This window comes from Schistocerca nitens, chromosome 10 (assembly GCF_023898315.1).
Source record: "Schistocerca nitens isolate TAMUIC-IGC-003100 chromosome 10, iqSchNite1.1, whole genome shotgun sequence".
Taxonomy (NCBI): Eukaryota; Metazoa; Arthropoda; class Insecta; order Orthoptera; family Acrididae; genus Schistocerca; species Schistocerca nitens.
Window position 1 is genome coordinate 172177290 of NC_064623.1, and position 24468 is coordinate 172201757.

A 24468-nucleotide genomic window follows, 5' to 3' on the forward strand; every position below is an offset into this window, starting at 1 on the left:
ATGGGAGAATTCGACAGAACCCATCCTACCAATTCAGTTACCTTCTGTTCATCCAGAAACAGTCATCAGTAGCATAGTGGGGAGGTGTACCATCTTGTTGAAGACGGCTGGGAACTCACCCTGCCGATTAACAACATTGGATGCACATAATCACTGAGCATGTTACACAACTGGCCATTAAAATTGCTACACCACGAAGCTGACATGCTACAGCCCCGAAATTAAACCGACAGGAAGAAGATGCTGTGATATGCAAATGATTAGCTTTGCAGAGCATTTACACAAGGTTGGCGCCGTTGGCGCCACCTACAACGTGCTGACATGAGGAAAGTTTCCAACCGATTTCTCATACACAAACAGCAGTTCACCGACGTTGCCTGGTGAAACGTTGTTGTGATGCCTCGTGTAAGGAGGACAAATGCGTACCATCACATTTCCGAGTTTGATAAAGGTCGGAGTGTAGTCTATCGCAGTTGCGGTTTATCGTATAAAGACATTACTACTCGCGTTGGTCGAGATCCAATGACTGTTAGCAGAATATGGAATCGGTGGGTTCAGGAGGGTAATACGGAACGCCGTACTGGATCCCAATGGCATCGTATCACTAGCAGTCGAGATGACAGGCATCTTATCGGCAGGTCTGTAACGGATCGTGCAGCCACGACTCGATCCCTGAGTTAACAGATGGGGACGTTTGCAAGACAACAACCATCTGCACGAACAGTACGACGACGTTTGCAGCAGCATGGACTATCAGCGCGGAGACCATGGCTGCGGTTACCCTTGACGCTCCATCACAGACAGGAGCGCTTGCGTTGGTGTACTCAACGACGAACCTAGGTGCACGAATGGCAAAACGTCATTTTTTCGGATGTATCCAGGTTCTGTTTAGAGCATCATGATGGTCGCATCCGTGTTTGGCAACATCGCCGTGAATCCACATTGGAAGCGTGTATTCTTCATCGCCATACTGGCGTATCACCCGGTGTGATGGTATGGGATGCCATTGGTTACACGTCTCGGTCACCTCTTGGTCGCATTGACGGCACTTTGAACAGTGGACGTTACAGTTCAAATGTGTTACTACCCGTGGCTCTACCCTTCATTCGATGCCTGCGAAACCCTTCATTTGAGCAGAATAATGCACGACCGCATGTTGTAGGTCCTGTATGGGCCTTTCTGGATACAGAAAATGTTCGACTGCTGCCCTGGCCAGCACATTCTCCAGATCTCTCACCAATTGAAAATGTCTGGTCAATGGTGGGCGAGCAACTGGCTCGTCACAATACGCCAGTCACTACTCTTGATGAACTGTGGTATCGTGTTGAAGCTACATGGGCAGCTGTACCTATACACGCCATCCAAGCTCTGTTTGACTCAATGCGCAGGCGTATCAAGACCGTTATTACGGCCAGAGGTGGTTGTTCTGGGTACTGATTTCTCGGGATCTATGCACCCAAATTGCGTGAAAATGGAATCACATGTCAGTTCTAGTATAATATATTTGTCCGATGAGTACCCGTTTATCATCTGCATTTCTTCTTCGTATAGCAATTTTAATAGCCAGTAGTGTAATATTCCTCTCCCAATTCAATGTTCCACCAATAAACACCGGATCCACGAATCTTAGTTCCAAAATCCCACACCAAACCATCACTTTTCAGCACCAAAACATTTACAGGGAGCCACTCACAAGTGGCTTGCAGCTAACCAGTAATGATGATTCTGTTGGTTTACTTCTTCTTGCACATAAAAACTAGCTTCGTCACTGAACGACACCGGTCGTATGAAGTTTGTATTACTTTTACACTGATCCAAAGCCCATTCTGCTAACAGCAAGCACCGATCAGAGTCATTTTCCGAGACACGATGTTGCGCATGTAATTTTTATGGGTGCCATTGGTGTGTGTACAACACACGCAGGATTGAATGGTGACTGACACCAGATATTGCTGATAATCCGTGGGTACTGGGATGTGGACTTTTCACAAATGTTGCCACAATTGCTATTGCAACCTCCTCGTGAGTGGCTGTTCTTGGGCGTCCATTGCGTAGTTTGTCCCCACCACAGAACCTGCTGCACGAAATTTGTACAGTAACTTGGATACTGTCATATGAAAAATGTTTGTTTCAAGATGCCGGGGAAGTCAGGGGAAGTCACTCTGGTACTTCGTCCACCACTCATTAACACAATTTCATTGCATGCCTGCTGTGTAAGTGCCACTGTGGTTCACGTGCAACAATAAAAAGAATTGATCACTTCCTTGCTATTTCAAAGTTTAACAGATCGTAACTAAGTGGTTCAAATGGCTCTGAGCACTATGGGACTTAACATCTATGGTCATCAGTCCCCTAGAACTTAGAACTACTTAAACCTAACTAACCTAAGGGCATCACACAACACCCAGTCATCACGAGGCAGAGAAAATCCCTGACCCCGAGATCATAACTCCTACACAAGCAAAGATATCCTAAAACAGATTTCACACGTGTGTTCCTGAGGAAGAGGCAGTTTAAAATGATGTGCCATATGACCCCCTTCCCATTTGAAACACGTAACCCAAATCCAAGATGGTGGAGTTCAAGATGGTCGTCACTTTCACCATAGCTCCTATAAGTCGTGCCCTGCAGACACCCCATACCAGAGGCCATAATGACTCCTCAACACTGTTAGAATTTTATACTCGTGTATTCAGACTTTCGCCTCATCCTGTGTAACAACCAGTTTTGTTGACACAGTGGATCATCTCCAGTCCTTAACTGACGCTGAGAGGGTGAACCCCAGTCATATACACAATCCCACCAGTGGCCAACATCTATGAACTGGCTTCCATAGGCTACTGTAACAGCGATGTTGTGTCTCAAACACCAGCCACCAGTCACCAAAACTGATTGCTATGTGATAAATAACATCAAAAGGACACCTGCAGGTGTGTCATTTTGTTACCAGGGAAAACCCAAAAGTAAGGTCTCCTATTTTCTTATGAGTACATAGACCTGTTTATTTCTACAATGGTTTACATCAGTTGACAGCTTGAACATTTAGCTATTATTCGACATAATCACTATTTATGTCGATGCATTTTTGTAGACACTGAAGCAGTTTTTGTATGCCCATGTCATACCAGCTCGCCGCCACGCTGTTCAGAAAGTTATGAACCTCTTCTTTCACCTTGTCGTCGGAGCTGAATCGCTTTCCGGCCAAATGTTCTTTTAACCTATGGAACAGATGATAGTCACTGGGTGCCAAGTCAGGACTACAGGGTGGGTGGGTGATTATGTTCCTCTGAAACTGTTGCAGGAGAGCAACAGTTTGCCGAGCAATGTGTGGGCGAGCGTTGTCATGGAGAATGTGTACGCCCTTGCTAAACATTCCTCTTCTCCGGTTCTGAACTGCACGTTTGACGTTTTTCAGAGTCCCACAGTCCCTGTCAAAGTTAACTGTGGTCCCATCGATTCAGCTCCGACGACGAGGTGGAAGAAAAGGTTCATAACTTTCTAAACAGCATGGCGGCGGGCTGGTATGACATGGGCATACAAAAACTGCCACAACGTCTACAAAAATGCATCGACAGAAATGGTGATTATGTCGAAAAACAGCTAAATGTTCAAGATGTAAACTGATGTAAACCATTGCAGAAATAAACAGGTCTATGTACTTATAAAAATAGGAGACCTTACTTTTGGGGTTACCCTCGTACATATGTTACCTACAATAGATATGTCGACTACCCCCATGAACCATTGACCTTGCCGTTGGTGGGGAGGCTTGCGTGCCTCAGCGATACAGATGGCCGTACCGCAGGTGCAACCACAACGAAGGGGTATTGTTGAGAGGCCAGACAAACGTGTGGTTCCTGAAGAGGGACAGCAGCATTTTCAGTAGTTGCAGGGCCAACAGTCTGGATGATTGACTGATCTGGCCTTGCAACATTAACCAAAACGGCCTTGCTGTGCTGGTACTGCGAACGGGTGAAGGCAAGGTGAAAATACAGCCGTAATTTTTCCCGAGGGCATGCAGCTTTACTGTATGGTTAAATGATGATGGCGTCCTCTTGGGTAAAATATTCCGGAGGTAAAATAGTCCCCCATTCGGATCTCCGGACGGGGACTACTCAAGAGGACGTCGTTATCAGGAGAAAGAAAACTGGCGTTCTACGGATCGGAGCGTGGAATGTCAGATCACTTAATCGGGCAGGTAGGTTAGAAAATTTGAAAAGGGAAATGGATAGGTTAAAGTTAGATATAGTGGGAATTAGTGAAGTTCGGTGGCAGGAGGAACAAGACATTTGGTCAGGTAAATACAGGGTTATAAATACAAAATCAAATAGGGGTAATGCAGGAGTAGGTTTAATAATGAATAAACAATTGGAGTGCGGGTAAGCTACTACAAACAGCATAGTGAACGCATTATAGTGACCAAGATAGACACGAAGCCCATGCCTACTACAGTAGTACAAGTTTATATGCCAACTAGCTATGCAGATGATGAAGAAATTGATGAAATGTATGATGAGATAAAAGAAATTATTCAGGTAGTGAAGGGAGACGAAAATTTAGTAGTCATGGGTGACTGGAATTCGAGAGTAGGAAAAGGGAGAGAAGGAAACATAGTGGGTGAATGTGGATTGGGGGAGAGACATGAAAGAGGAAGCCGTCTGGTAGAATTTTGCACAAAGCATAACTTAATCATAGCTAACACTTGGTACAAGAATCATAAAAGAAGGTTGTATACATGGAAGAATCCTGCAGATAATAGAAGGTATCAGATAGATTATATAATGGTAAGACACAGATTTAGGAACCAGGTTTTAAATTGTAAGACATTTCCAGGGGCAGATGTGGACTCTTACCACAATCTATTGGTTATGACCTGTAGATTAAAACTGAAGAAACTGCAAAAAGGCGGGAATTTAAGGAGATGGGACCTGGATAAACTGATTAAACCAGAGGTTGTACAGAGTTTCAGGGAGAGCATAAGCGAACAATTGACATGAATGGGGGAAAGAAATACAGTAGAAGATGAATGGGTAGCTCTGAGGGATGAAGTAGTGAAGGCAGCAGAGGATCAAGTAGGTAAAAAGACGAGGGCTAGTAGAAATCCTTGGGTAACAGATGAAATACTGAATTTAATTGATGAAAGGACAAAATATAAAAATGCAGTAAATGAAGCAGGCAAAAATGAATACAAACGTCTCAAAAATGAGATCGACAGGAAGTGTAAAATGGCTAAGCAGGGATGGCTAGAGGACATATGTAAGGATGTAGAGACTTATCTCACTAGGGGTAAGATAGATACTGCCTACAGGAAAATTAAAGAGACCTTTGGAGAAAAGAGAGCCACTTGTATGAATATCAAGAGCTCAGATGGCAACCCAGTTCTAAGCAAAGAAGGGAAAGCAGAAAGGTGGAAGCAGTATATAGAGGGTCTATACAAGGGCGAAGTACTTGAGGACAATGTTATGGAATTGGAGGAGGATGTAGATGAAGATGAAATTGGAGCTTTGATACTGCGTGAAGAGTTTCACAGAGCACTGAAAGACCTGAGTCGAAACAAGGCCCCGGGAGTAGACAACATTCCATTAGAACTACTGACGGCCTTGGGAGAGCCAGTCCTGACAAAAATCTACCATCTGGTGAGCAATATGTATGAGACAGGCGAAATACGCTCAGACTTCAAGAAGAATATTATAATTCCAATCCCAAAGAAAGCAGGTGTTGACAGATGTGAAAATTACCGAACTATCAGTTGAATAAGTCACAGCTGCGAAATACTAACGCGAATTCTTTACAGACGAATGGAAAAACTGGTAGAAGCCGACCTCAGGGAAAATCAGTTTGGATTCCGCAGAAATGTTGGAACACGTGAGGCAATACTGATCCTACGACTTATCTTAGAACATAGATTAAGTAAAGGCAAACCTACGTTTCTAGCATTTGTAGACTTAGAGAAAGTTCTTGACAATGTTGACTGGAATACTCTCTTTCAAATTCTAAAGGTGGCAGGGGTAAAATACAGGGAGCGAAAAGCTATTTACAATTTGTACAGAAAGCAGATGGCAGTTATAAGGGTCGAGGGGCATGAAAGGGAAGCAGTGGTTGGGAAGGGAGTGAGACAGGGTTGTAGCCTGTCCCCGATGTTATTCAATCTGTATATTGAGCAAGCAGTAAAGGAAACAACAGAAAAATTCGGAGTAGGTATTAATGTCCATGGAGAAGAAATAAAAACTTTGAGGTTCGCCGATGACATTGTAATTCTGTCAGAGACAGCAAAGGACCTGGAAGAGCAGCTGAACGGAATGGACAGTGCCTTGAAAGGAGGATATTTGATGAACATTCACAAAAGCAAAACGAGGGTAATGGAATGTAGTCGAATTAAATCGGGTGATGCTGCGGGAATTAGATTAGGAAATGAGACGCTTAAAGTAGTAAAGGAGTTTTGCTATTTGGGGAGCAAAATAACTGATGATGGTCGAAGTAGAGAGGATATAAATGTAGACTGGCAATGGCAAGGAAAGCGTTTCTGATGAAGAGAAAGTTGTTAACATCGAGTATGGATTTAAGTGTCAGGAAATTGTTTCTGAAAGTATTTGCATGGAGTGTAGCCATGTATGGAAGTGAAACATGGACGATGAATAGTTTGGACAAGAAGAGAATAGAAGCTTTCGAAATGTGGTGCTACAGAAGAATGCTGAAAATTAGATGGGTAGATCACATAGCTAATGAGGAGATATTGAATAGAATTGGGGAGAAGAGGAGTTTGTAGCACAACTTTACGAGAAGAAGGGACCGGTTGGTAGGATATTGTTCTGAGGCATCAAGGGAATACAAATTTAGCATTGGAGGGCAGCGTGGAGGGTAAAAATCGTAGAGGGAGACCAAGAGATGAATACACTAAGCAGATTCAGAAGGATTTAGGTTGCAGTAAGTACCAGATTCAGAAGGATTTAGGTTGCAGTAAGTACAAAAAAGAAGCTTGCACGGGATAGAGTAGCATGGAGAGCTGCATGAAACCAGTCTCAGGTCTGAAGACAACAACAACAACAACAGATATGTCGAACCCAGGTCACATAGGACAGCCACTGTGCAGCGTTCCACAAGTTGACTAGCCCACTATAAATCAGCAGGTCATTATGTTTTGGCTAACAAGTGTGTCGTGTGACCCATACGGTTTATTCACAAAAATATTTTCCACATCGTGTAATACTTACGAACGCAGCAGCTTCGTAACCCCAATATTGTTGCTTGAAACATGTAGTATTTACCATTCTTTCTGAATGTCAAGGGACGAATTTGCTAGTACTAGTCCTGTTAATCCACCAATTGTGAAGAGGAAAATGAAACCCGTGCACAGTATTGACAACTACGAAATGTGTGACCAGCTGTGCTTCTGACTTCAGGTCGATTATCGACAACCGTCGATAGCTGCTGGGCCATGGCGTGGTGGCTGTGGCTGTTGGTGCTCGTGGTGGTGTGGTGCTGCGCCGGCGTGGTGGCGGTGCTCTGGAGGCTGTGGGCCACCAGACCGCTCATAGACGCTCCGGGGCCACCCACACTGCCCATCATCGGGAACATCCTGCAATTCCGCGAGCTACCACTGACGGTCCGCAAGCTACGAGACCTCTACGACCAATACGGAGACTTGACTAGGTGAGCTGGGAGAGTGGTTAGCCGTAACATAACACACACACAGAAATGATGCTGCCTGGTCTCCGAAAATAAATAGCATAATTGTGGACGATGTCTAGTTTTGCACAAGTTGAAGCGTTAGGGAACTAGGCGCAAAGATGATACGTAATCAGCATGGTTTCAGAAAACATCGTTCTTGTGTAACGCAGCTAGCACTTTATTCGCACGAAGTAATGGCCGCTATCGACAGGGGATCTCAAGTTGATTCCGTATTTCTAGATTTGCGGAAAGCTTTTGTCACCTTTCCTCACAAGCGACTTCTAATCAAGCTGCGGGCCTATGGGGTACCGTCTCAGTTGTGCGACTGGATTCGTGATTTCGTGTCAGGAAGGCCGCAGTTCGTAGTAATAGACGGCAAATCATCGTGTAAAACTGAAGTGATATCAGGTGTTCCCCAGGGAAGCGTCCTGGGACCTGTGCTGTTCCTGATCTATATAAATGACCTGGGTGACAATCTGAGCAGTTCTCTTAGGTTGTTCGCAGATGATGCTGGAATTTAGCGTCTAGTAAGGTCATCCGAAGACCAGTATCAGTTGCAAAGCGATTTAGAAAAGATTGATGTTGGTGTGGCAGGTGGCAGTTGACGCTAAATAACGAAAAGTGTAAGGTGATCCATATGAGTTCCAAAAGAAATCCGTTGGAATTCGATTACTCGATAAATAGTACAATTCTCAAGGCTATCAATTCAACTAAGTACCTGGGTGTTAAAATTACGAACAACTTCAGTTGGAAAGACCACATAGATAATATTGTGGGGAAGGCAAGCCAAAGGTTGCGTTTCATTGGCAGAACACTTAGAAGATGCAACAAGTCTACTAAAGAGACAGCTTACACTACACTTGTTCGTCCTCTGTTAGAATATTGCTGCACGGTGTGGGATCCATACCAGGTGGGATTGACGGAGGAGATCGAAAGGGTGCAAAAAAGGGCAGCTCGTTTTGTATTATCACGTAATAGGGGAGAGAGTTGGCAGATATGATACGCGAGTTGGGATGGAAGTCATTAAAGCAAAGACGTTTTTCGTCGCGGCGAGATCTATTTAAGAAATTTTAGTCACCAACTTTCTCTTCCGAATGCGAAAATATTTTCTTGAGCCCAACCTACATAGGTAGGAATGATCATCAAAATAAAATAAGAGAAATCAGAGCTCGAACAGAAAGGTTTAGGTGTTCGTTTTTCCCGCGCGCTGTTCGGGAGTGGAATGGTAGAGAGATAGTATGATTGTGGTTCGATGAACCCTCTGCCAAGTACTTAAATGTGAATTGCAGAGTAATCATGTAGATGTAGATGTAGATGATCAACGATTCTTTTAGTACTAAATACGATGGGTGTCCGTAAAATAAGATTGCCAAGTACCTGCAGTCGCGAGGAACGCCATTACACTGCATCCGGCAACAATGGTGTTTAGCTTCGTTCTCCCTCACTCATTTTTCGCCTCGGTGAGCTGTTTGCGACGATCAGTCTTGGCTTGGCAGCCTTCAGAGACGGGACGCCGATCCGCATCTCACCCCAGAAGAGAATTACGCTCTGTGATTTGTTTCCTGTGTGCAAAAAAAGACTATGCCGGTAGACATTCATTCCCAACTGTGTGAGGTCTATGGAGATACGCGTATGAGCGGAGAACATGCGTGAAAATGGTGGAGGGAACTCAAAGACGGACGTACAGACGCCCATGACGGACAGTGTTCTGGACGGCCATCGGTTTCGCACGAGACGACTGCGAAAGTGGAAGAAGCAATGGTGAAAGATCGAAGGCTGACAATTCACGAGCTCTGTGAGATGACCCCTGATGTCACCAGGATCATGACTGAAAAAATTTTGGCAACCATTTAAGGTATGCCAAGGTTTGTGCAATGTTGGTCCTGGGAATGCTTACGGAAGATCACAAACGGAAACGCATGTAAATGGACCTCGAATTTCATCAGGCCTACGCAACTGATGGTGAGGAGTTCTTAGACTCTATTGACAATGAGGACGAGATCTGGGTCCACTAATAACACCTAAAACGAAACAACAATCCTGTCGGTGGAAAGATACAGCGCCGAAGTAGCTGCGGAAATTTAAATAAACAATGTCCGCCGGGAAAATTGATGGCGAGCATGGTTTGGAACAGGAAGGGGTTCTTGTTGTGCGAATTCTTGCCCGCCGGTACAGCAATCGACGGCTACTGTGAGACGCTGAAGAACCTTCACCATGTGATCCAAAACAAGAGCACAATCACACGAAGGGAGTGCTTTTTCATCAGAACAACGCTCGTTCACGTATCACCCGTGTCACAACAAATCTCATGAACAAAATATGGATGTTGGGATGCTGTCACACACCGGCCGTGCAACCCATAAATATTCCCAAGTGATTTTCATCTCTTCACGGAATTGAGGAAATACCTGAGTGGGACGCACTTCATAACCAGAGAGTAGCTGAAAGACGATATTTTAAGCTACCTTTGTGGCACTGTGGGAGAGTTCTACAGTGCGGTCATAAAATGGTTCAAATGGCTCTGAGCACTATGGGACTTAACAACTATGGTCATCAGTCCCCTAGAACTTAGAAGTACGTAAACCTAACTAACCTAAGGACATCACACAACACCCAGTCATCACGAGGCAGAGAAAATCCCTGACCCCGCCGGGAATCGAACCCGGGAACCCGAGCGTGGGAAGCGGGAACGCTACCGCACGACCACGAGCTGCGAACTTGTGCGGTCATACAGAAGATGGTACACCACAAGCAAAAATGCATTGATCCCAACTGTGATTATGTCGACAAGTAGGTTTGAGTCTAAGCTTTCCAAATATATTTCATTCAATGCCAATGAACATGCTTTTCATTGTGGAAAATAATTGGGACATTGTTTTATGGACAACCCTCTTAAAATTGGAAATTATCGCCCAGGAATTATTGAGGTAACCGTCACGTGTCTGTTCTGGGTCCACTGCTTTTCTTAACGATCTAAGGACAATCATAAATTTTTGTCATCATTTCGAAAAATAAATTTCGTGATTATTTTTTTGCTTGTTTGCAGATGTATGTACAGAGTACTTATACATTTCGAAATCCCCACATCTCAGTAATTCAGCACGCCATATGGTGGCTACGCTCACCTGCATTTGGACTTGCGCAACATTTCCCCATCCGTCAAATCCACTCTAGTTAGCCGTACCTATCTGTCACTTCAAAATGTGCAGCAGTGGTAACTCATTGATGATTAGCTCCTGTAGAGCTATCACATTCTGAGAATGTTAATTGTGGCGTTTCATCCAATGATGCAAACAGTCTCTTATATTTGGTACCTGGTTAAGATTGAGCCAGTTGAAGAGAGACAGTGTGTCTGGGTGTTCTTGAGGGGGGCGGGGGGGGGGTGTGGAGCCCTGTCAACACTGCTGTTCTTATCTTCGAAGACAAGTGTCTCCTCAACATACGTGCCACGAAGGTGTAGAAGGGAAATGCCAACATTTGGACGCCGAAATTGTTCAAATGACCATCCTAATTCATGTTCACGGTAAGCTGATGTGTGGGACCAGGTCATAGCAGGGAAAAAGCCCCCAAAACATCACAGAACCGCTACCGGCCTGAACTACATCGTCCGTGCAGTGTGGGTTAATCATCTCATTGGAACGTCTGTGCAATCGACTCGTTTCATCATCTGGCACGAGGGAAAATTTTCCCTGTGCAAATAAAGAGATGTCGAACGCCAGAACAGAAGTTTGATGAGGGGAGCTTGTGGCGTCTCCTGGAAGACTGATTACAATATGGGCAGCATTTGACAACAATGGGCCGGCCGCCGTGGCTGAGCGGTTCTAGGCGCTTCACTCATGAACCGCGCGACTGCTATGGTCGCAGGTTCGAATCCTGACTCGGGTATGGATGTGTGTGATGTCCTTAGGTTTAAGTAGTTCTAAGTTCTAGCGGACTGATGACCTCAGCTGTTAAGTCCCATAGTGCTCAGAGCCATCTGAATTATTTTTTTTTTTATTTACAGCACTGCAGCAGATACACAGCCTGCGCTAGTGTTGATCCACGAACTGCAGCTGTTCTGATATGTAGATGCTAAAACAGATCAAATGTCACAAAAAAGGTTAATCACCATAAAGGGGAGGAGCTTCATGTGTTGAGAAAGTATGTTATGTCATTTCAGTGATTACCCTACGGAGTAAAATTTACAAAGAACTTGGCGGTGTTAGCCCCTTATCAGTGCTTATCAGTATGAAGTCGTTTCCTCTCCCGAGGCACGCTCGTCCCCCTACATTTGTAATGTGTCCTCGACATCCTGAATATTAGAACTGCTACAGAGCTGATGTCCGAGGTGGTCCCGCTGATTACCTATCAGGAACAGACCGGAGGATTTTGCTGACAATGGGGACACCTCAACATCGCCAGATAGTTGGTAGGGACACAGGCGATCTCTAAATGAGCATTAGCCTGTTGAAGGAGTCAGCAGAGAGCTGTCACATGGGAGCTAACACACTGTTTCGTCACCGTTCCTTGAGTGACTGCCAGCCATGACCTGAAGATCTATCGCTGCCCACCCCATGACGTCAGAAGTAACACTCAGCTGTGGCTGTCCAAGACACTGGAAGAATCGAACCCCTCCCAAGTCGTCACCATACGGGACGACAATAATCGTTTGCGGTAATGAGTTGCTATGATCCATTGCTGATGTGATGCAGTTTGTCAACAGTTCATGATCCTACTTCATTTCACCTTTGCAAAACGCATCCATTTGTGTCGCGGAGTCAATGGCAGCCCACGCGTGGGACAGTAATTCCGTAGTCCACCTGCTACAAGTCTCCCACCAGTGGCACAAAATGTCGCTGGGAGTCCATCACCTGTTCTCAGCTGGCACGCACGAGTCAGAAGGCTTTGATGCAAGACGATCCTCCCTTTTGTCAACAGGCATGGACGAAAGGTGCGTCAACGGCATGTGTGCCTCCATTCATATTCCCATGTGGTCCAACATCAGGCCACTGTCGCATCCAAATGATACAAAAATATGAATACTGCGCAATTCATCCAGCTGGCCAAATGAAAACCCACATTGAGGCCTCTTTCAAACCACTTCAGGTGCTGTTAATGCGTGAAAGTTGTGTGTGTGTGTGTGTGTGTGGGAGATTAAAAGTGCAGACTAATCCCATAAGCAGTACTGATCAAGCCCTGATATTTTCAACATGTGCAACGTGCACAATTCTAATGCCCCAAAAAAAAAACAAAGTGTAAACGCGATCTGTCTCGTAAATTGAATAATAGATAGTCTTACACGCCGGCCGGAGTGGCCGTGGGGGTCTAGGCGCTGCAGTCTGGAGCCGGGCGACCGCTACGGTCGCAGGTTCGAATCCTGCCTCGGGCATGGATGTGTGTGATGTCCTTAGTTAGGTTTAATTAGTTCTAAGTTCTAGGCGACTGATGACCTCAGAAGTTAAGTCGCATAGTGCTCAGAGCCATTTGAACCATTTGAAGTCTTACACGCACTGTCATAAACTAAGTGTGACAAACAGAATGAAATTACAATGAAATGTACACCCTTAGCTGCTTACAGGTGTTATACGTCAACGGGGACAGATGAAAATGTGTGCCCCGACCGGGACTCGAACCTGGGATCTCCTCCTTACATGGCAGACGCTCTATCCATCTATTTTTTTTAATTTTTTTTAAATCTCATTTTGTTCGCTTTCGTTCGTTGTATCCGCTCGGGGCGGACGTCGTAAGACACCTGTTTAAGTTCGTTGTTCGTCGATGAACTCAGTTTTTGGTAGGGAGATAGTATGATTGTGGTTCGATGAACCCTCTGCCAAGCTCTTAAATGTGAATTGCAGAGTAATCATGTAGACGTAGATGTAGACCTGACCACAGGTGCCTACCTTCCACAACAGGGGCAGTTCTGTCCTGTTCAAGCTGCTGACAAGAGACTCCCTCAGTCCTCTGAAGAAATTAATAGTAAATTCACGCCATGAGTTTTATCCAGTCGCATGTGTGGGAGGAAAAGGCACATGTATGGGCGCAGGAGTGTCTTGCAGAGCAGAACACAGTTGCTTCTCTCTTGTGATCCACACCTGGAATAGAGCAGTAGTCTTCCTTGGTAGGCTCTGGAACCCAAGACCGACCAACACAGTACTTATGGTCAGCCGGCTCCCCCTCCGGTTGCCCCCTTTATTTAGGTTGTTCGTCCTTCTCTTCGACCATAAATATAATAGACTGGCCCTGACGTAATTTTCGTGGCTCCAACATCTCTAGGCTGAAATCACGTGAATGTTGGCAAAACATGGTTGTTTCGTGTTGCGCTTATGGCTGTACTCACCGTTTTGTCGGGGGAAATGGCATTTCCCGTGTAAGTGTTTCAAAGATAGTGCAGATGCGTTTATTGAAATCTGCTGAAGTCACTTTTATATGTTTTTTACACTTGAAATAGAGTATCGCGTAAATTAAAGTGTTGAAAGTGATACCTGTAACGTCAGACATATTACATTTTGGAAAGTATCTGTGATAATTCGGTTACAGAAGTAAGTATAACTGTTTCTCGTTCCTACTCATAGGTTCCCTAAGGATGAAAACCGAAGGCAGCTTTGGATACAGGCCCTGAAACGGAAAAACTTTAAGCCATCTGCACATACGCGCCTTTTTGTATATACAAGTGAGATTATAATAAGGTTGGGGTTGGGTTGTTTGGGGGAAGAGACCAAACAGCGAGGTCATCGGTCTCATCGGATCAGGGAAGGATGGGGAAGGAAGTCGGCCGTGCCCTTTCAAAGGAACCATCCCGGCATTTGCCTGGAGCGATTTAGGGAAATGACGGAAAACCTAAATCAGGAAGGCCGGACGCGGGATTGAACCGTCGTTCTCCCGAATGCGAGTCCAGTGTGCTAACCTCTGTGCCACCTCGCTCGGTATATAATAAGGTAAGAGCACCTATAGTCGACACATGAAGAGGATGTTTTTCTACCTTCTAATACTATTAAATAGATGTAGGCTCCAAAATTATTTTCTGAAACCGCAAAGCCTCACCTTTTATCCAAAAAATTGAAACTTCCTGGCAGATTAAAACTGTGTGCCCGACCGAGACTCGAACTCGGGACCTTTGCCTTTCGCGGGCAAGTGCTCTACCAACTGAGCTACCGAAGCACAACTGACGCCCGGTACTCACAGCTTTACTTCTGCCAGTACCTCGTCTCCTACCTTCCAAACTTTACAGAAGCTCTCCTGCGAACCATGCAATATCCTTTCTTTCAGGAGTGCTAGTTCTGCATGGTTCGCAGGAGAGCTTCTGTAAAGTTTGGAAGGTAGGAGACGAGGTACTGGCAGAAGTAAAGCTGTGAGTACCGGGCGTGAGTCGTGCTTCGGTAGCTCAGTTGGTAGAGCACTTGCCCGCGAAAGGCAAACGTACCGAGTTCGAGTCTCGGTCGGGCACACAGTTTTAATCTGCCAGGAAGTTTCATATCAGCGCACACTCCGCTGCAGAGTGAAAAGCTTATTCTGGTATCCAAAAAATTGTTTTTTAGACTGATAGTTTAAACTTTTGTAAAAATAGTGGGAACTAAACCTTTGAAGTGCACCTAAAATTGATACTCTAAAATGGACCTGCTCCTAAAGTCGACAATTTTGGCACCTATAGTTGACATAATTCCCATATCCCATTTTCTTTTATAAGTGACTAGAGCTCAAAACGCGGCGAATCCAATGTTTAAAGTTTTGACACGAGCTCACTCTTACTGTTTAAAAGAATTTTAACGGCATTTTACTTTAATTGATAGTTTATAGTAATTTCGTCCCGCTGCCCACCAGAGTGGCGTTCGATGTATTTGTTAGATTTTATAAATGGTACTTTGAACAAATCCAGGTCAAATGTAGTTCTGACATAATTTTTCGCAAATAAAAAAAGTAATTTTTGTTGGAAGCGTTTGGCAGTCAATTGAGAAATGTGCGCAAAATACGATACACACATAGGATGGCAACAGCTGATTTGAAATCCCGCCACGTTTTGCCAACAGTCACGTGGTTTATGTCGGAGCCACACCGGCCCTATAGCTTCTGCACAGCAAGGCCAGTCTACTAGTATCTATGGTCGAAGGTCCTTCTAGACTGGTCTACACCTGGTAACTTCCTCCCTAGTTGTACATTGAAATAACTTGTGTTTATTTGACCTAATTTTCTGTTTTATTGTTTGACGCCAGCCCTGGACGTCCACTTGGTGTGTGCCGACCACTCGACCTCCTGTACATTGTTCTCATAAGCGGCATGCAGCAATCACTTTCTGTCCCCGCATTGTTTTCAGGAGCCAGAGGCAACAACCCCGCTCCCTAGCCCCGTTTGTGTACAGGATAACATTGTTGTCCATCTATCTGTCCAGCTGTTAACAAACTCTTTTCTCAAGGACGGGTAGAAACATAAATTTCGAATTTCCACATACTAAGGTCCACGAGTCCTTGGCGGTATACAAAATTTAAGTTTCTAAGTCAGTGCTATCAAAACATACAGCCATATGTGTCGCATATACGCACACTCGAGTTTGTAATTACATCCCAGGGAAAAATATTTTTTCCTCATTTGTTGTTCGACTGTCTGTCTGTATGTGTATTAAGACCCCTTGTTTTAAGGATGGTTCAAATGGCTCTGACCACTATGGGACTTAACTTCTGACGTCATCAGTTCCCTATAACTTAGAAGTACTTAAACTAACCTAAGAACATCACACACATCCATGCCCGACGCAGGATTCGAACCGTAGCGGTCGTGCGGTTCCATACTGTAGCACCCAGAACCGCTCGGCCACTGCGGCAGGCTGTTTTAAGGGGCTGTTAGAGCTACGAAGATGAAATTTATGTTAAGTACGAAGGTTTACGATTCCTTGGAGAGGTAAAAAGTTTAAAATTCTACGTCAATGTAATAAAAAGATGCGGCCACTTATGTCACATATTTTGCTACAAGCAAACTCATGCTTCAAAATCTGTTGGGTACTACACGTTCACCTAGATTCATCACATTTTGCAACAAGCAATGTTTCACACCACGGAGCACATGCCTGGATTATGGAAGGTTGGAGAAGAAAATTGGCCGTGCCCTTTCAAAGGAACCACCCCGACAATTGTCTCAAGCGATTTAGCGAACTCACGGAAAACATAAATAAGGCTGGCCGGACGCGCATTTGAACCATCGTCCTCCAGAGTGCAAGTTCAGTGTGCTAACCACAGAGTTACTTCGGTCGACTTTATTCAGATAAGGAGCACTGTAAAGGATACAGACAAGAGTGACTACAATGTCGTTGTAGAGAGGCTAAATAGCGTGACATCCAAATCCACACAGAAAGACACAAAATACATCCACTGAAAAAAAGATAAAAATTGGCTTCATTGCTTCCTAAGACAGAGTCGCAGTCGTTTCACTACATGTAAGGGTAGACTAGACGTAGTTTGGATTCAAAGAGAAAGTACGGACGGTAGTTGAAACATGTTGTTGTGGTCTTCAGTCCTGAGACTGGTTTGATGCAGCTCTCTATGCTACTCTATCATGTGCAAGCTTCTACATCTCCCAGTACCTACTGCAACCTACATCCTTCTGAATCTGCTTAGTGTATTCATCTCTTGGTCTCCCCCTACGATTTTTACCCTCCACGCTGCCCTCCAATACTAAATTGGTGATCCCTTGATGCCTCAGAACATGTCCTACCAACCGATCCCTTCTTCTGGTCAAGTTGTGCCACAAACTCCTCTTCTCCCCAATCCTATTCAGTACCTCCTCATTAGTTATGTGATCTACCCATCTAATCTTCAGCATTCTTCTGTAGCACCACATTTCGAAAGCTTCTATTCTCTTCTTGTCCAAAGTATTTACCGTCCATGTTTCTCTTCCATACATGGCTACACTCCATACAAAAACTTTCAGAAATGACTTCCTGACGCTTAAATGTATACTCGATGTTAACAAATTTCTCTTCTTCAGAAACGCTTTCCTTGCCATTGCCAGTCTACATTTTATATCCTCTCTACTTCGACCATCATCAGTTATTTTGCTCCCCAAATAGCAAAACTCCTTTACTACTTTAAGTGTCTCATTTCCTAATCTAATACCCTCAACATCACCCGACTTCATTCGACTACATTCCATTATCCTCGTTTTGCTTTTGTTGATGTTCATCTTATATCCTCCCTTCAAGACACCATCCATTCCGTTCAACTGCTCTTCCGAGTCCTTTGCTGTCTCTGACAGAATTACAATGTCATCGGCGAACCTCAAAGTTTTTATTTCTCCTCCATGGATTTTAATACCTACTCCGAATTTTTCTTTTGTTTCCTTTACTGCTTGCTCAAAATACAGATTGAATAACATCGGGGAGAGGCTACAACCCTGTCTTACTCCCTTCCCAACCACTGCTTCCCTTTCATGTCCCTCGACTCTTATAACTGCCATCTGGTTTCTGTACAAATTGTAAATAGCCTTTCGCTCCCTGAATTTTACCCCTGCCACCTTTAGAATTTGAAAGAGGCTATTCCAGTCAACATTGTCAAAAGCTTTCTCTAAGTCTACTAATGCTAGAAACGTAGGTTTGCCTTTCCTTAATCTTTCTTCTAAGATAGTCGTAAGGTGAGTATTGCCTCACGTGTTCCAGTGTTTCTACGGAATCCAAACTGATCTTCCCCGAGGTCGGCTTCTACTAGTTTTTGCATTCGTCTGTAAAGAATTCGTGTTAGTATTTTGCAGCTGTGGCTTATTAAACTGATTATTCGGTAATTCTCACATCTGTCAACACCTGCTTTCTTTGGGATTGGAATTATTATATTCTTCTTGAAGTCTGAGGGTATTTCGCCTGTTTCATACATCTTGCTCACCAGATGGTAGAGTTTTGTCAGGACTGGCTCTCCCAAAGCCGTCAGTAGTTCCAATGGAATGTTGTCTACTCCGGGGGCCTTGTTTCGACTCAGGTCTTTCAGTGCTCTGTCAAACATATGTAGCAAATAAATAATAAGAAATGTTACTGTACCACCGTGGTACACAGAACATGTCAGAACACTGTTGAAGCAGCAACGGAAAACACGTGTCAAATTTAAAAGTACGTAAAATCTCCAAGACAGGCCATGTTTTATTGAAGATCGGAGCTTAGCGCTGATTACAGTGCGAGACGGTTCTCGTAGTTCCCATAAAGACCCTCTGTCTCGAAATCTGGCAGAAAATTCGAAGAGGTTCTGGTCGTACGTAAAGCATGCCAGCGGCCAGAGACAATGAATACCTTCACTGAGCGATAGCGATGCTAGTGTTACTGACGAATAACGTGAGAAGCTTCGAAGTAGATATTATCGGTGTAACTAAGCAGCTTAAATCACTTAACAAAGCAAGGCCTCCGATCCAAGCTGTTTAGTAGTTAAGTTCCGTTCAGACTATGCTGGTACAATAGCTCCGTACCTAGAAATCATATAGACCCCGCTAGTTCGAGAAAAGACTGAAATGTCGCAAGGTCACACCAGTACTCAAGAGAGGAAATAGGAGTAATCGACTGAATTACTGAGGCGTATCAATAACCTCGATTTGTAGTAGGATTTCCGAACATGTGCTGTGTTACCTGGCAGATAACCATTTGTGACAAATAGCCAACATGGACGCAGAAAATACCGTTTTTGCTAATCACATCTAGCTCTTTATTGACATGAAGTATTGAGTGCTATCAAAAGGGATCTCAATCTCATTACGTGTTTCTAGATTTCCAGGTCGCATTTGACGCGATAGGAAGTTCTGAAATATCTAGTGAGGGTTGGAACGCGTATCGGAAAGACAGATTAGACACCGTAGGAGGTGTTGACAAAAATATTGTGTCTACTGAGGTCGAAGTAGAGTGTGATTGTGAAGTTATCTGGACACGTTTAACAGGGCTAGGGGAAAGAAAGTTAATTGTGGGGTGCTATTACCGGCCACCAGGTTCCACCGTGACAGTTCTACAATCATTCAAAGGGCGTCTACATTCTGTATCGCAGAAGTACCCGGATCATGCTATATTAGTCGGAGGCGACTTCAACCTATCTAGTATAGACTGGGATGTCTGTGGATTCATTACAGGTGGTACAGACAAGCCGTCGTGTGAATTACTTTTGAACACATTATCCGAAAACTGTCTTAAGCAGCTAAATCGACAGCCAACGCGTAATGGAAATATTTTAGACCTGGTAGCCACGAACAGACCAGACCTCATCGACGGTGTCAATGTTGAGACAGGAATTAGTGATCATGATGTTGTCATTACGACTATAGTAACGAAAGTTAAAAAGTCGGTCAAGAAGGCTAGGACAGTATTCTTACTAGAAAGAGCAGATAAGCAGTTGTTAGCATCCCATTTAGTAAATGAATCGACTTCATTTACATCCGGTACGATGGACGTGGAACAATTATGGGCAATTTTAAACACATTGTAAATCACGCATTGGACAAGTATGTGCCGAAAAAGTGGGTTACGGACAGAAAAGACCCACCGTGGTTTAACAGCGCAATTCGGAGAATGCTCAGGAAGCAAAGGCAGATGCACTCGCGGTACAAGAAAGATCGGGAGAATGACAGGCAAAAGTTAGTAGAGATTCGTGCTGCTGTAAAAAGAACGATGCGCGAGGCATTCAACCACTACCACCGTCATACCTTAGCAAAGGTCTCGCTGAAAACCCAAGGAAATTCTGGTCTCGGTAAGCGGGACGAAGGCTTCCATCCAGTCACTCACTGATCAGTCTGGCCTGGAAACGGAAGGCAGCAAAACGAAAGCTGAAATTTTAAATTTAGCATTTGAGAAATTTTTCATGCAGGAGGATAGTACAAACATACCGCCGTGTGAGTCTCGTACAGATTACCGTATGGAGGACATAGTGATAGACATCCCTGGGGTTGTGAAGCAGCTGAATGGGTTGAAAATAAATAAATCGACAGGTCCTCATGGGATTCCAATTCGGTTTTACAGAGAGTACTCTACTGCATTGGCTCCTTACTTCGCTTGAATTTATCGCGAATCTCTTGCCCAACGTAAAGTCCCAAGCGACTGGAAAAAACCGCAGGTGACGCCTGTATATAAGAAGGGTAGAAGGACGGATCCTCAAAATTACAGACCAATATCCTTAACATCGGTTTGTTGCAGGATTCTCGAACATATTCTCAGTTCGAATATAATGAATTTCCTTGAGACAGAGAAGTTGCTGTCCATACATCAGCACGGCTTTAGAAAGCATCGCTCCTGCGAAACGAAACTCGTCCTTTTTTCACATGATATCTTGCGAACCATGGATGAAGGGTATCAGACGGATGCCATATTCCTTGATTTCCAGAAAGCGTTTGACTCGGTGCCCCACTGCAGACTCCTAACTAAGATACAAGCATATGGGATTGGTTCCCAAGTATGTGAGTGGTTCGAAGACTCCTTAAGTAACAGAACCCAGTACGTTGTCCTCGATGGTGAGTGTTCCGCGGAGGTGAGGGTATCATCTGGAGTGACCCAGGGTAGTGTGGTAGGCCCGCTGTTGTTTTCTATCTACATAAATGATCGTTTGGATAGGGTGGATAGCAATGTGCGGCTGTTTGCTGATGATGCTGTGGTGTACGGGAAGGTATCGTCGTTGAGTGACTGTAGGAGGATACAAGATGACTTGGACAGGATTCGTGACAATCTGGTGTAAAGAATGGCAGCTAAATCTAAATATAGATAAATGTAAATTAATGCAAATGAATAGGAAAAAGAATTCCGTAATGTTTGAATACTCCATTAGTAGTGTAGCGCTTGACACAGTCACGTCGATTAAATATTTAGGCGTAACATTGCAGAGCGATATGAAGTGGGACAAGTATGTAATGGCAGTTGTGGGGAAGGCGGATAGTCGTCTTCGGTTCATTGGTAGAATTTTGGGAAGATGTAGTTCATCTGTAAAGGAGACCGCTTATAGAACGCTGGTGCGACCTATTCTTGAGTACTGCTCGAGCGTTTGGGATCCCTATCAGGTCGGATTGAGGGAGGACATAGAAGCAATTCAGAGGCGGGCTGCTAGATTTGTTACTGGTAGGTTTGATCATCACGCGAGTGTTACGGAAATGCTTCAGGAACTCGGGTGGAAGTCTCTGGAGGAAAGGAGGCGTTCTTTTCGTGAATCGCTACTGAGGAAATTTAGAGAACCAGCATTTGAGGCTGACTGCAGGACAGTTTTACTGCCGCCAACTTACATTTCGCGGAAAGACCACAAATATAAGATAAGAGAGATTAGGGCTCGTACAGAAGCATATAGGCAGTCATTTTTCCCTCGTTCTGTTTGGGAGTGGAACAGGGAGAGAAGATGCTAGTTATGGTACGAGGTACACTACGCCAGGCACCGTATGGTGGATTTTGGAGTATGTATGTAGATGTAGATGTAGATGTAGATGACGCCGTTCCTCACAAGCCACCTGTAATCAAATTGCATGCCTGCTTAGTATCGTCTCAGTTGGGCGACTGGCTTCGTGATTTCCTTTCATAAAGATTGCAGATACTAGTAACTGAGGGAAAGCCATCGAGTGAAACAGAACTGACATCTGACGTTCGCCAAGGACGTGTGTATGCCCTCTGTTGTTGGTGACTTACATAAACGATTTAGGGGACAATCTGAGTGGCACACAGATTGTTTATCATGATGCTGTGATTTACTGTCTTATAAAGTCGTCAGATGATAAAAAGAAATTGCAGAATGATTTAGACAAGATACTTGTGAGAATCGCTGCTAAACCCACATGACAAGACAGATAGTATAAATTGTGGAAAGGGGCCATAATAAGGGGCTGTCAGCTACACTCGAATATACAACTTTATTATTTGATCAAACATTACAAAAGCCCAAAAAAAATTTTTTTTTAAACACACAGCTTTAATCTTTGGGACTTAATTACTGGCTAAAAGCCACTTTTATTTAGAAACGGCTGAAGGCCGATAACTTGAAACACAAGCATAATCAGAAATTAAAAAGGCAAGGCTTATCTTAAAACAGTTCCTTAGTTAGGTTGCAGTAAAGAAGTTAAATTCAAATCTGCTGTAGGCCTAACACTTAAAACTCCATAACATTACTTTTTAAATACCAAAGGCCTTATGTGAAACAGTTCTTTAACTTAGGCTGAAGGCCTTAAGAGCAAACAACTTAAACTGAAAATCGGCTGAAGGCGCAAGACTTAAAATTAAGCAACATTAAAATTTTTAAAATGCCAAAGGGCTTACGTGAAACAATACTTTAAACTAGGCTGAAGGCCTAAAGAGCAAAACAGCTGTGATTATTTAAAAAATCGGCTAGAAACCATACAAGTACAAACAAGAACAAATTTAAAAAAATAAATAGGGCAGTACACCCAAGGGCGCTCAGATGTTGGAAGATCGACCTGTAATTCAGACACTAACGCTCACTTAGGTGAGACAGGCAGTCGGGTAAACCATTCACGATCCAACGAGAACCCAACTGACCGACAGTCAACGGACTCACCGACGAGGTAACTTCCACTTCAACCGACCAGGGCACACTTTTCACTTTTCACTAGCTGCTTACATTTTATGACCCTCCGTCTAATTTCTTATGGTGGGTCGTATGTTGCCACTTAGCCACTGTGACTGGGTCCGGGGTCCGGAGTGACTGAAAGTAACACCACCCCGGCTCCCGTCCCCACTCACACCGTTGCCCGTGTCCCGCCACGTGGAGGCGGGCTCTATTTGTTTAGATCCATTTGATATCTTTTTTTTGTGTGTGTGCAGCATTAGAAAAAATAACTAATACAAAATCAAATAAGATATTAATAAACGAAACGAAATTAAATATTTAGAAAGAAGGAAGGAAGAGAACTGAATAGAGAAGGGATAGGTATAATATTGCCCGTCACCTGGTTGTGGGCGGCGGCCCGGGTCTTGGAATGACCCTCAAGACGCTGACCGTCGCTCACCATTCCTTTAACATCTACCATCCTGAAAACTAACTTAACTAAGATTAGGGTACGTTAAAGCTAGAAACTAAGACTAAGACCTCCATGTCCAGCCTGCTAAACTACACTCCTGGAAATGGAAAAAAGAACACATTGACACCGGTGTGTCAGACCCACCATACTTGCTCCGGACACTGCGAGAGGGCTGTACAAGCAATGATCACACGCACGGCACAGCGGACACACCAGGAACCGCGGTGTTGGCCGTCGAATGACGCTAGCTGCGCAGCATTTGTGCACCGCCGCCGTCAGTGTCAGCCAGTTTGCCGTGGCATACGGAGCTCCATCGCAGTCTTTAACACTGGTAGCATGCCGCGACAGCGTGGACGTGAACCGTATGTGCAGTTGACGGACTCTGAGCGAGGGCGTATAGTGGGCATGCGGGAGGCCGGGTCGACGTACCGCCGAATTGCTCAACACGTGGGGCGTGAGGTCTCCACAGTACATCGATGTTGTCGCCAGTGGTCGGCGGAAGGTGCACGTGCCCGTCGACCTGGGACCGGACCGCAGCGACGCACGGATGCACGCCAAGACCGTAGGATCCTACGCAGTGCCGTAGGGGACTGCACCGCCACTTCCCAGCAAATTAGGGACACTGTTGCTCCTGGGGTATCGGCGAGGACCATTCGCAACCGTCTCCATGAAGCTGGGCTACGGTCCCGCACACCGTTAGGCCGTCTTCTGCTCACGCCCCAACATCGTGCAGCCCGCCTCCAGTGGTGTCGCGACAGGCGTGTCGTCTTCAGCGATGAGAGTCGCTTCTGCCTTGGTGCCAATGATGGTCGTATGCGTGTTTGGCGCCGTGCAGGTGAGCGCCACAATCAGGACTGCATACGACCGAGGCAC

At 44.7% G+C, this 24468-nt stretch overlaps 1 protein-coding gene across 1 annotated transcript in view; it reads left to right on the forward strand.

Annotated features, from left to right (window-relative positions):
* The window catches only part of LOC126210197 (cytochrome P450 4C1-like), a 182540-nt gene that overhangs the window by 10685 nt on the left and 147387 nt on the right, over nucleotides 1-24468 (forward strand). Inside the window, exon 2 of the mRNA XM_049939375.1 lies at nucleotides 7401-7650. Within this exon, the coding sequence (XP_049795332.1) occupies nucleotides 7436-7650 (215 nt within the window). The 5' untranslated portion in view covers nucleotides 7401-7435. The remainder of the gene's footprint in view (nucleotides 1-7400; nucleotides 7651-24468) is intronic.